A 14,064-nucleotide genomic window follows, 5' to 3' on the forward strand; every position below is an offset into this window, starting at 1 on the left:
CTTGTTAAACAGTCAATTAGAAAATTCATGGGTAACAACAGTAATTATATTAGGGCAGCAGCAGCACAAACCTTACTTTGGGTGGTGATGATGGTCTAATAAATTTGTTAAGCACTGTATATTTGTATGTAAATTAAAAATGGGTTTATATACATAATAGTAGGTCTTAAAGTGACAGCAGCCTAATACATCTGCTACTGTCTGTGCCCTTAAAGGGACATTTCACCCAAAAATAAAAATTCAGTCATCATTTGCTCTCCCTCATGTTGTTCCAAACCCGTACGCATGTCTTTATAGATATTTATAGATACAGTAGATGGTCCCCATTGACTCCCATAGTATGGGGAAAAAACTACTATGGAAGTCAATAGTGACCATCACCTGCTTGGTTACCAACTTTCTTCAAAATATCTTTTTTATGTTCCACACAAGATAGAAGCTCATACAGGTTTGGAACAACATGAGGGCAGGTAAATTTTCATTTCTGGGTGAATTATCCCTTTTAATTTGGAAAACCAATTATTTTTCAATAGAATATCACTCACCAGAGCCTGACAGTGTGAGTCCGGATAAGTCTGGAAGAAAACACAGGATAAGTTCGAGGCCATCGTGAACGAGCTTCACGCTATTAAAATGAACATCAAACGGGCCTATTCCTGGAGACACGACTCTCTCGTAATGGTAAGGGTTCACACACACGCTGTCACACTTCAGGTCAAAGGCAAACTGGCAGTACTTGACTTGTTTCAACTCGTTCTTATGAAGGTCCGGCCATCGCCATAACCGTGCGTAGATGACATGTGGGAATCCTTTACGACCAGCCACCTAAATGCAGAAGAGAGTTACAGGAACACACACATATAGAGACAGATACAATCTGAAGTAGATATATCGGCCGATATTTGGCATTTCTCAAATATCGGCCGATACGTTTTCTGTTTGGCCGATGCGTTCGAGGCTGGACTTTTATTTTGACGGCGCTGAGAGCTCACATTCCCCCTCTTGTTCTCTGTCGTCATTAACAGTTCTGTCTAATACGGATAGAAGTCTGTCTAATAATCCGATAGAGCTGTTAAACAAAGGAATTAAAATGTATACAAAAAGTATCATAACGATTGCTTTTATATCATTAATAGTAATAGAAAGGCAAACACTATAATACTTTCTCGGTTGCCGTCAGCATTCCGCAAATATGCTTTTATATAATGTAAACGAATCTGTGAATGACTAATGAACATTTAATTTCACAAACCTTGCAAACTTAGTCGAATCCAGTTGAAGTGTGCATGTGATCTGCGTGATCGCGTGTTCTCTGCGTGACTTTCAGTCCGTGCATATTGAATGCTTTAAACATTAAATTCGTGATTTCAAATGATGCTGCGCTTTATGCATTTGCCCTCTGCCGAAGAAAACACAGGATAAGTTGGCTTAAATCGAGGCCATCGTGAACGAGCTTCACGCTATTAAAATGAACATCAAACGGACCTATTCCTGGAGACACGACTCTCTCGTAATGGTAAGGGTTCACACACACGCTGTCACACTTCAGGTCAAAGGCAAACTGGCAGTACTTGACTTGTTTCAACTCGTTCTTATGAAGGTCCGGCCATCGCCATAACCGTGCGTAGATGACATGTGGGAATCCTTTACGACCAGCCACCTAAATGCAGAAGAGAGTTACAGGAACACACACATATAGAGACAGATACAATCTGAAGTAGATATATCGGCCGATATTTGGCATTTCTCAAATATCGGCCGATACGTTTTCTGTTTGGCCGATGCGTTCGAGGCTGGACTTTTATTTTGACGGCGCTGAGAGCTCACATTCCCCCTCTTGTTCTCTGTCGTCATTAACAGTTCTGTCTAATACGGATAGAAGTCTGTCTAATAATCCGATAGAGCTGTTAAACAAAGGAATTAAAATGTATACAAAAAGTATCATAACGATTGCTTTTATATCATTAATAGTAATAGAAAGGCAAACACTATAATACTTTCTCGGTTGCCGTCAGCATTCCGCAAATATGCTTTTATATAATGTAAACGAATCTGTGAATGACTAATGAACATTTAATTTCACAAACCTTGCAAACTTAGTCGAATCCAGTTGAAGTGTGCATGTGATCTGCGTGATCGCGTGTTCTCTGCGTGACTTTCAGTCCGTGCATATTGAATGCTTTAAACATTAAATTCGTGATTTCAAATGATGCTGCGCTTTATGCATTTGCCCTCTGCCATATTCATGTCATTTTCACCGTGTGCTGTGTGTAAAATGAGTGTTACCTTGGCTTTATTTGAACAAATATGATTCCCAATGCACACAAACTTCCCAGAATACTGAGTGCTCTGTTGGTTACAGTTTACTTCCTTTTTAATTATACTTTTATTAAGTATTTAATAAAAATACTTTGTCATATATAGTATTAGGGCTGTCAAAAAAAAAATTAGAATTTCGAATATTCGTCGAATTTAAAATGAAAATCCACAATTTTAGGTGTGCGTCAGGTAGCCTCATCAGTGGCGCTTGAAATGCGACGACGATGTAAGTGTCATTGATTGCATTTTAATGCTTTTGTTAGCCTATCCAGTTGAACACACTAGATGCGGCGCTGCTACGTTGTTCATTCAATAGATTGCGGAAAACGAGAGCATCAGTGTGGAGGAGATGTTGTTTACGTCAAAACTGAAACCAAGCCGTTCACACAGAACGCATATTCATCACATTTTCTAGAGGGACATCTATCAGCGTTGCACTCGCGTCTCTCACAAGAGAGCGGCATGTTTAGAAATCCATGTAAAATTAATGTTAAGTTCAACTTTTAAAAAACATGTCTCAAGACTTTATGCCAGTTTTTCCTCATCCCACTGTATCTCATGTTTTTAAATTAAAAAAGTACTGTGTTCGGTTTTCGGTCCTTTGTATTAAACTATACATATAATTGTTTAAGCAACTTTAGTAATTATATATGATTTATAAGCATTATTTTAAACATTATGCAAAGATAGCCGTGTTATTTTATTATGCTTTGAAGAAACGTGCATCATATTTTGCTCAGTGCGCCCTCTTGTGGCCTCAGGAGAGAAGCCAACAGCTTTTTTCCCCCTAACTGAACTTATATGCCTTTTAAATTCGAATATTGATCATATTTAAGTAAAAAGTTTTTCAGCCATTTTGACAGCCCTATAAAGTATAAGTATGTTTATTTTACAAATTAATTTATTAATCCATTTTCAAATTTCTTAAATATTAAAATAAATACAATTATATCAGCCACCCTGCTTTCCAAGCTATCGGCATCGGCTGTCAAAAAACCAATATCGGTCGACCACTAATCTGAAGAGTGTGGAGGCAGTCCTGTCGCACCTGCAGCCTGCCGTCTAGCGTTCTCTGTATGGTCACACATTTGCTGGGATGAGCGCCGTTGGTGGTGATGGCGGTGATGAGCGAATCCAGCTCGTCTTTCTTCTCCTTCAGTTTCTTCACCAGACTCTCAATGGCCCGTTTGGCGAAGGTCTCGCTCTCGCCGCCCTGTCTGTGGCACATCAGACTGTGCACGATGCTCAGACAGGCGTCGTTACTGGTGGGTGTGTTTGTGATGGACATCCTGCGCTGGTTATCGGCCTCAGAGAGGCTCCCGTGTGCCGCTAATAACTCGTTTCAGCAATACACTGGCGCCAGTGAAGGGTCCATCCAAACGTCCCCTGCGGAAGGATTGAGAACGTTAAGGAGCGGCTGATCATTCCGCATGGTTTTACAGAAAACATTTAAAATTAGCTGATAAACATAGAAGCCTGTTTCCACCACGGGATAAGAGAAAAGATAATCGCTGCTTTTTAATCTCCCAATTCTGCCTTTTTTCTTGCAATTCTGAGTTTGCATCCCAGAATTCTGACTTCTTTTCTCAGAATTGTGAGATATGAACGCTCAACCGCGAGTTATAAAGTCCAATTCTGAAAAATAAGTCAGCTCACAATTTTTTTTACAAGCGTATATCACGCATTTCCGACTTTATAACTCACAACTGCTAGTTTATATCATGCAATTCCGGAAAAAAGTAAGAGATGTAAACACTGAATTGTGAGAATTTTTTTTTAAATATATATGTGTGTGTAAAACACTAAATATATAAAACACATTATAGTAACATTAATATAATATGAAATGTAAAATACATCAAAAAATTATATAACTACACTGCCGTTCAAAAGTTTGTGAAAAGAAAGAATTTTAATGTTTTTAAAGACGTCTCTTCTGCTCATCAAGGCTGCATTTATTTGATCAGAAATACAGAAAAAACTGTAAAATTGTGAAATATTATTATAATTCAAGACAACTGCTTTCTGTGTGAATATGTGTTAAACTGTAATGTATTTCTGTGATGCGCAGCTGTATTTTCAGCATCATTACTCCAGTCTTCAGTGTCACATGATCTTCAGAAATCAGTATAATATGCTGCTTTATTATCAGTTTTTGCAGCTGCTTAATTAGTTATTTTGGAACCTGTGAAACTTTTTTCCAAGATTCCTTGACGAACACATTTTTTTTAACTGAACAGCATTTACTTCACATTTAATTTGAAAGTTATTTAAAATAGCAATAATATTTCACAATTGTAGTTTTTTCTGATCAAATAAATGCAGCCTTGATGAGCAGAAGAGACGTGTGTGTATAGATATTATAAAATAATACAGTAATATATAACGTCAGGATATCAATTTCATATCAGCATTTTGGTTTTACTAAATCTAAACGTGCTTGTTCAAAGTAAACACATGCCTGGAGTTGTTTTAAGCAAATATAAGCACCTAAACTCAATCTTATTATAGAGCTGTACTTATAAAGTGAATCTGATCGATACACTGACAGCACAGACATGGTGTTTACCGAGAGAAGCGTCTCACACCGCAGTAATCTTCACCAGTGAAGTCTTACAGAGGTGTAGAAGTGTCCAGAGCTCGTGAATGTGCTGGCAGCGGTGTATACACGAGCTGAAGAGAATGTAAACAACACGAGATCTGCGTGTTAGCATTACCTGCTACATGCTAGCACACGAGCGACGGTTAGGTTACTTCAGACCTAAACTTGAGATACAGACAAGCAAAACACATTTAAATATGAAAGCGGGTATTGAAATAACATACCTGTTATGTCTCCTGTGAACGAATCTGTCCAGGTTTGGTGGTTTTGATGTGAATCTTGTTAGCGGCTAGCGCGCTTAGCACTCTTCAGCCGGACTAACGCGATATCTACAACGATTTAAAGCGACAACAGCTGTTAAGTGATCTTTATCTGAGCGAGAACTCTTTTAGACGGGATGTGGCGCAATATATGATCAACAGGAGGGCAAAAACAGAGCGAAAATAAACACGTAGCCGCGATGGTGTCGACGCGCCTGCTGCGCGATAATATGGCGAGCCGCGCATGCGCACTGCGCCTCAATACACATCGCGCATGCGCACAGCGCCTCAATACACACCGCGCTGACTGTGTGTGCAGCTGGCATTTCTGCCAACATTTGGCACATATACTGTCATGTATAAAGACTCAATTAATTCTGTGAATGTATTATATACTACTATATATTATAGTTATCTCCTGTGACCTTTAACATAATTAATTTGTGTTTCCTGCTAGCTAAGTTTCACATACATAAGCAAAAAAATTACTCTATAAAAAATATCTCTATACTTTATTCAGAGTTGATCTAGACAATATATGGAACCTATCTAAAGTTCTGTTACACGTTCCAAAGATCCGATCCGAATCAAATGATCCGCGAACACGTTCCAAAGATCAGATCCGAATCAAATGATCCGCGAACATGTTCCAAAGATCCGATCTGAATCAAATGATCCGCGAACACGTTCCAAAGATCAGATCCAAATCAAATGATCCAAAGATCCGATCCGAATCATTCGGATCGGATCAATGATTCAATGATCAATGATCAATGATCGGAATCAAATGATTCGCGAACACGTTCTAAACATCCGATCCGAATCAAATGATTCGCGAACACGTTCTAAAGATCCGATCCGAATCAAATGATTCGCGAACATGTTCCAAAGATCCGATCCAAATCAAATGATTCGCGAACACGTTCCAAAGATCCGATCCAAATCAAATGATTCGCGAACACGTTCTAAAGATCCGATCCGAATCAAATGATCCGCGAACACGTTCCAAAGATCCGATCCAAATCAAATGATTCGCGAACACGTTCTAAAGATCCGATCCGAATCAAATGATCCGCGAACACGTTCCAAAGATCGAGCACTCCGAAACAGTGAATCATATTTCAGCGCAATGGTTTAACTGATTGTAAGTTTATAGAAAAGCTCCGTTTCACCCATCAACTACGTGGAATCATTTCTTTAAAAAAAAGAAAGTTTAAAAACAAGGTGATAAACAAATATATCACTCAAAAATGAATAAGTAATACTTGAAACAAGTGTATTAATAATATAGCCTAGTTATATATTTTTTATTCATTTAATCCAATATTTTGTGTTTTTACATAATATATATTATGTATTTAAACCTAATCTTTTTTATTTATTAATCAAATATCATTGAATATCATTCATTATTTATTGCTTTAAATTAGATTTTTTTATCAATTTGTAATTTTATTCAAATTTAGTTAGGACGTGTAGTTTACTTTGCAAAACAAAAAAAGTTTAAAATAAGGTGATAAATAGAACTCAAATTAATAATTTAAAATTTGGCGGTTTTTTTATTTATTTTGGTCCAATTTTTTTTTTTTTACTAATTTATTCTTCTTACAATCAGTGCATTTTATTAATATATAATTCATTTATTTATTTAAATTAAATTATTATTAAATTATTTTTAGAATTATAATGAAAAATTATAATAGCGTATAAAGCTTCAGTTAATGCAGTTAATATTTATAACTATGTAGCCTGCTGTGTGTGTTTTTCCAAGCGGTGCTGAGGAATGATTTCCCGTTGTCGTGTGTGTGTACTGTATATCAGTTCTGTAGTGTATGGCTCCCGATATGCCTCTGTATCTTCACTGCTAAAGGTCTTTACACTGAAACACTTAGTGCTTCAGATAAGACGTCCGGTTTAACCAGATTTATTGACACATGAGAGAACGTCTGCTTAAGTGAGCATCTGTAGGTTTATTCACATTACACGCAGACAAACAAACTCTGGAAGGCTCGGCAATCAAGAATAAATACGTTTCATGTCAGATTTAACATTGCAAGGAAATGAAACATAGAAAAATGGAAAATGTACTGTAAGTTTGTGCCAGGATGTTATCTTTGACATTTTCTTGAACCCTGCACTGGTTCTTTGTTGGGGTTGCCAGATCCCAGGAGAAAAAAAAATCTCAGTTGACCGCTTAATCTGTATTTTATCCTCCTCAGTACTTTTTTTTTTGGTACTTTTAATTATTTTACTCAGCCTTTGGTTTTATTTCCCAGCACTTTGCATGATAAATAGTTTATTTAAATGTAAGCTACACAAGTCAAGTCAAATTTAAGCTATTTATATTGCACTTTTCACATCGTTTCAATGCAGAAAATCACTTTGTTTATCATTTATGCTTTAAGCCTATGATACACGGGACAACTTTTTGAGCAGTTTTGCTGGGCAATGTTGCCGTCAACGGGAAACCAGGTGAGACACACGACCGATCTAAAGTATCCAGATAGAAATGAGTTACCCGTTGTCAATGGGAAAGTGCCCACGCAACATTGCTCAAAAAGTTGCCCCGTGTAGTATCATCCCCTTTATAGTCGTACGTCTATACGTTTTTGCTTGAAAAGATGTATCGTCTGTGCACTTCCCCAATTCTTTTAACATAATGTAGATTGTACACATCTTCATAACAATAAATGAAAAACTGATATTTTCTGATCTCAGTCAAAACCATTATAAAAAGTCAACATAATCTTCGGTCCTTAGGTTGCCAGGTATTCCAAGAATCAACACACATTAGTAAAATGATGTATTTTCATTTTCTTTGTCTACATATAAACTTTTTGGTGGCTATGGTACAAAAATAGCCAGAAAAAAATCCAACCCGTGGCTCTGTTATTTTTCCCGAAACTGAATTTTCAAAATAGCCCAATTGTGCAGGAAAATCACCAATCTGGCAACACCGACGGAACCTTTTTATTGCACAAAAGGCTCTTTATAATGGAAAAAAGTTCAGTAGATTATTAAAATGCACACTTTTCACACTTAGAAAACAATTGTTATTTTAAAGGGTTATTTCACCCAAAAATTTTAATTAGCCAAATAAATTACTCACCCTCAAGGCATCCTAGGTGTATATTCTTCTTTCAGATTGCAGGGTCACAGATGATTAAACACCCCAAAGCAGTGTGTCGTACATTACAATAGAAAACAGACTCATTTACAACTAATAAATATTCATGAGGCCTAAATAAAAGCTGATAGAGATGCCAAGATTCTGAATGTTCAGTTCATGAAGCAGCACGTGTGAAACTACTATGATTTCATCCTATTTTGGTTGATGAGCTGCAGATGATTCCCATCCGCACATGGTTTCAGTCTTTTCTTCCGGTGTTTTGGACTATCTGCATCCGCATTCCTTGACCACCATGCCCTCGTATTTATTATTCAACACCACGACGCCGTGCTCGTTCTCGTACAGCAGGGAGATGGGCTTGAGCTCGGTGGGAACGCAGCAGGCCTGCGCCGCTCTCTGAGGACTCTTCAGATTGAGCAGCGTCTGAACTATAGCGTGTTTGGTGGGCGTCACTTCCCGAGCCAGAGGATAATTGCATGCACCGCGGCAGGTGAACGCCTGATAACCGGACGGAGCCAAGACGAACGAGTCCCAGCCGATGTCTTTAAAATCCACGTACATCTCGGCTTTCCTGCAGTCTTCTGTTTTAGCGCTGCGCCGGACTCTCGGCCCGTCGTCGTAGATCAGGTTCGAGCGCGTTTGGGTTAACAGCGCCTCGTCTTGATCCTCGCTCTCATCCATCCAGCGTTGGTTCTCCATCCTTTTGAGTTCGCTCCGGTGGCTCCGGGCTTCCTGATGGATGTCACTCGTGTCGTCTGAGAAGACGATCAGCGCAGGCTCGTGTTTTCCATCCAGATTCCTGTCAATGTCTAGCACTGGCCAGTCGTTCGTATTCCTAAACGCTTGCAGGTTTTCGATATGAACCTCCAGGCTGGGGGTCACAGTATTGATCTTCCTCCCATGCTGGATGGCGTTGGTCATATCGAACACCTCCCAGCCGCTGTCCTTGCGATGCACGTGCTTTGAAGCCAGCGGATCTCTCTCACCCTCGGCGTTCCCGCAGCGTCCGTCCCGGTGCGTGTCGAATACGCTCACCTTCCAGCCCGCTCCGGTGCGATGCCGCGAGTCTGTCTTGAGAAGCATGTGGAGCCGCAGCTCGGCGCTGACGACGCGCTCGTGCCGCGGGACAGAGATGTTGAAGAGGAGACGGTGCGTCCGAAGGCTCTCGCTCAGCTCGTCGTGTGAGGTGTGGTCTGCAGATCAGAGACAGAGGAATACAGAGGTCTGGCATGAAACTCTAGATGGCGCAGTCCGATAGGTCTAACTCAATCTGACCTAATGACATCATCATCACATGGCACAGCTGATTGGTTCTCTCCTGTATCGGTAGCCAATGAGCTCGCTGCTCAGCATTCAAATATATGACTAGTGCTTTGCCGTAGCAGTTGCAGCGAACTTCAGAAGCCCTCCACCTTCCCCAGCTCCACCTGTATAGATCTGCTTCGAGGTGATTTGTGTATGCTATATGAGGGTTATTTCATGTATGTTATATGTGCAGCAGCAGTATTTCTTACATGCTCACAGCAGCATCGTAGCAGATCTATTCCGCCAATACCAAATACATTAACATTGTCATGTACATTACCATGCCAATCCCTCCGAGAGCTGTCATGACAGAAATAACTTTAAATGAATCTCAGTAAAACTGTTGATGTGATGCCACAGAGGATTTATGTCATACTGTTATGTGTGTGTAAGGAAATAATTTGAATTTAAACATGTAAAACATTTGAATTTTTAATTTAAAGAATGGTTACATAATTTTAATAATAATCAGAATAACAAATAAATAATTATATTTAATAAAATAACGATTTTAAATAATTATTTTTTAAAATAATAAAAAATGGCTATATAGTTATAATATTATTAATAACAAATAACATATTTATTAAAATAATAATATTTTAAAATAATAATTTAAAAAGTTAAATTTAAACAATGGTTAAATAATAATAATAAATATCATATTTATTAAAGTAATAATAATAATAATAATAATAATAATTAAAAATAATTATTATATGAAATGTGTATGAATGAATGGTTAAATAAATCTAATAATAATAATAATAAATAGAAATAATATCATATTTATTAAAAGAATAATATTCTAAATAATTATCATTTTTTTATTTAAAGAATGGTTGTTAAATAATAATAATTATTATTATTATTATTTAAATGAGAATAATTATTTTAATTAATAATTTTGTTTTTTAAATTAAAGAGTGGTTAAATAATTCCAATAATAATATATATCATATTTATTAAAATTATAATAATTTAAAATTATTATTTAAACATTTTAATTGAAAGACTGGTTAAACAATTCTAATTCTAAAAAAAAAATATATATATATATATATATAATTGAAGTATGAAGTAATAATAATCATTTAAAATTATTATTATTATTGAAAAACTTTTAAAGAATGTTAAATATCATATTTAATGATAGTAAAATAATAATAATAAAAACAAAATTTTTTTTTTATTTAAAGAATGGTTAAATAATTCTAGTAATAATAATAATAAAAACATTAAATAATATCCCATTTATTAAAATAACAATAATAATTCAAAATAAAAATTAACATTTAAAATAATTATTTGTAATAATAATTTCATAAGTTAATCTAATCATTACTAGAAAAACTGCAAAGTACAAAACCATAAAAAAGGACGGAACTCTGATCTCTAATGGTCAAATTCAAGACACAATATATACACACAACAATATTCAACAATAGAATACATCACAGTTTGCAACATTGAAGCTAATTGAATTGAAATCTTCTGTAGAGCTGCTTTACAACTGAAATTGAGTGTTACAAAATCGATTAATGAAGTTATTTTCCTGTTTATTAATGCTTTGAAACAATCTGTGTTGTATAAAGAGCTATAGAAATAAAAGTGAGATTATAATATATTCACCATTGTACACTGTAATATTCACCAAAAACAAAACTAAACAACTGAAGCTCCTCACCTTCATTCCTGAAGCTCCTGACGATGTTGGCTGACGGCGCGGCGCTGCGGTCGCTGGTGAATCGCTCGTACAGTTCCAGCATGTACTCGGGCGGTTCTGTGCGTCCGGAGCGGGGCCTCAGCCGGGGCCCCTGATCCGTCCAGTTCAACACCTGCAGAAACTGACCCAGAACCTCCTGCATGTCCACTTCGTCCACAGCACCTCCAGGACGAGGAACCGGACCGCAGCGAGCCGAAGACTGCAGGAGGACGCAGAAGCTCAGGACCCAAACACACCCGGCTCCAGAAAGCCCAGAAACAGGCATGACTGCGCTCAGAGACGTGATGATGTGAAATATAAGGATGATGTGAGGGTCTTGGACACCTGCGCAGGTCCGTCCGTCTCTCTTCGGCCTGACAGCTCGATGTGGTGCCAGAGGAAAAACAGCCTCGTCCTTGTGGATCTCGTGATGGAGTGTGGAGGGCAGGACTACGGTGTCGACCCGCTTGTGCTGACAAGTTTGGAGATGTTGCCACTCGGTCTGTGGGCCCTTCATAGTGTGTCTGGGTTCCTCACACTTCCTGTATCTTCTTTCCATGCATGCCTTTCTCAGACGTCCAGCTCAAACCTATGCGCTTGGTACATTCACATTTACACTGAGCAGACGCTCCAGAAAGCGCTTTAGCTTCTCCGTTACAACCAAAGGATGGCAAACACATCATTACAAGCAAGAAAAAGTGACTCCTGTGCAAATACTAATAGAAAAAAGAGACAATTAAATGTTGTTCAGGTTGAAGCTGGGATATTATTTCACTAATAAATAAATAAATAAATAAAACTTTAAAATAAATAAAATAAAATACACAAAACCTTACATGTATGTTATTTAAGCTAATTGCCTGGCCAACATTTCTCATTTCAATTTAGTTGATCTTGTAAAATAACTAAAACTGAAATAAAAAATATTATAAACTCTATAGTAGAGCCTGACCGATATGGGTTTTTTGGGGCCGATACCGATATTAGGGAGTAAAAAAGGCTGATATCGATATATCGGCCGATATTCTTTGTGTATATTATAGTACAGTACCAATCAAAAGTTTGGACACTTTCCCATCGATTAATGAAGTTATTTTCCTGTTTATTAATGCTTTGAAACAATCTGTGTTGTATAAAGAGCTATAGAAATAAAAGTGAGATTATAATATATTCACCATTGTACACTGTAATATTCACCAAAAACAAAACTAAACAACTGAAGCTCCTCACCTTCATTCCTGAAGCTCCTGACGATGTTGGCTGACGGCGCGGCGCTGCGGTCGCTGGTGAATCGCTCGTACAGTTCCAGCATGTACTCGGGCGGTTCTGTGCGTCCGGAGCGGGGCCTCAGCCGGGGCCCCTGATCCGTCCAGTTCAACACCTGCAGAAACTGACCCAGAACCTCCTGCATGTCCACTTCGTCCACAGCACCTCCAGGACGAGGAACCGGACCGCAGCGAGCCGAAGACTGCAGGAGGACGCAGAAGCTCAGGACCCAAACACACCCGGCTCCAGAAAGCCCAGAAACAGGCATGACTGCGCTCAGAGACGTGATGATGTGAAATATAAGGATGATGTGAGGGTCTTGGACACCTGCGCAGGTCCGTCCGTCTCTCTTCGGCCTGACAGCTCGATGTGGTGCCAGAGGAAAAACAGCCTCGTCCTTGTGGATCTCGTGATGGAGTGTGGAGGGCAGGACTACGGTGTCGACCCGCTTGTGCTGACAAGTTTGGAGATGTTGCCACTCGGTCTGTGGGCCCTTCATAGTGTGTCTGGGTTCCTCACACTTCCTGTATCTTCTTTCCATGCATGCCTTTCTCAGACGTCCAGCTCAAACCTATGCGCTTGGTACATTCACATTTACACTGAGCAGACGCTCCAGAAAGCGCTTTAGCTTCTCCGTTACAACCAAAGGATGGCAAACACATCATTACAAGCAAGAAAAAGTGACTCCTGTGCAAATACTAATAGAAAAAAGAGACAATTAAATGTTGTTCAGGTTGAAGCTGGGATATTATTTCACTAATAAATAAATAAATAAATAAAACTTTAAAATAAATTAAATAAAATACACAAAACCTTACATTTATGTTATTTCAGCTAATTGCCTGGCCAGCATTTCTCATTCCAATTAGTTGATCTTGTAAAATAACTCAAACTGAAATAAAAAATATTATAAACTCTATAGTAGAGCCCGACCGATATGGGTTTTTTGGGGCTGATACCGATACCGATATTTGGGAGTAAAACAGGCCGATATCGATATATCGGCCGATATTCTTTGTGTATATTATAGTACAGTACCAATCAAAAGTTTGGACACTTTCCCATTCGTGTGTCCACACATTTGACTGGTACTATAAATATAATACAGTTTATACAGAATATATATACATAAACACATTTTTTGCAATGATCACACAAATGTGGTGATCAAACACTTATAATGACGTGACAAAGATACTTAATGGAGGCAGGGCATTTAACAATTTAACTATAAACTTTATTCAAAATGAGTCTGATATTAGTGCACTGAACAGTTTATTCAACTTTAATTCAATTCAATTTCATTCAGCTTTATTCCATTGAAGTTTATTTAACTTTGGAACATTCATTATGAAATATATAAAAATATAAAAAATAAAAAAAAATTCACATCGGCGGCATATTCGCCGATACCGATATATCGGCGACAGGCTCATATCGGCCGATAATATCGGCTAAACGGTCGGGCTCTACTCTA

At 37.9% G+C, this 14,064-nt stretch overlaps 2 protein-coding genes across 2 annotated transcripts in view; both read right to left on the minus strand.

Annotated features, from left to right (window-relative positions):
* LOC107570722 (mothers against decapentaplegic homolog 4-like) overlaps nt 1–5,435 on the minus strand; it is a 17,404-nt gene extending 11,969 nt beyond the window's left edge. The window contains exons 1-4 of the mRNA XM_016256984.1: nt 5,146–5,435; nt 3,368–3,705; nt 1,486–1,660; nt 546–575 (exon numbers count right to left, since the gene is read on the minus strand). Of these exons, the coding sequence (XP_016112470.1) occupies nt 546–575; nt 1,486–1,660; nt 3,368–3,607 (445 nt within the window). The 5' untranslated portion in view covers nt 3,608–3,705; nt 5,146–5,435. The remainder of the gene's footprint in view (nt 1–545; nt 576–1,485; nt 1,661–3,367; nt 3,706–5,145) is intronic.
* A 3,140-nt stretch (nt 5,436–8,575) lies between these two features.
* LOC107570723 (bone morphogenetic protein 10-like) lies at nt 8,576–13,128 on the minus strand. Its single transcript, XM_016256985.1, has 2 exons — nt 12,552–13,128; nt 8,576–9,504 (listed from the first exon to the last, which is right to left on the minus strand). The coding sequence occupies exons 1-2, from the start codon at nt 13,126–13,128 to the stop codon at nt 8,576–8,578; spliced, it is 1,506 nt and encodes a 501-aa protein (XP_016112471.1).
* Nucleotides 13,129–14,064: the final 936 nt, after the last annotated feature.

The sequence above is a fragment of the Sinocyclocheilus grahami genome, unplaced genomic scaffold (assembly GCF_001515645.1).
Source record: "Sinocyclocheilus grahami isolate Dianchi unplaced genomic scaffold, SAMN03320097.WGS_v1.1 scaffold1497.1, whole genome shotgun sequence".
NCBI lineage: Eukaryota > Metazoa > Chordata > Actinopteri > Cypriniformes > Cyprinidae > Sinocyclocheilus > Sinocyclocheilus grahami.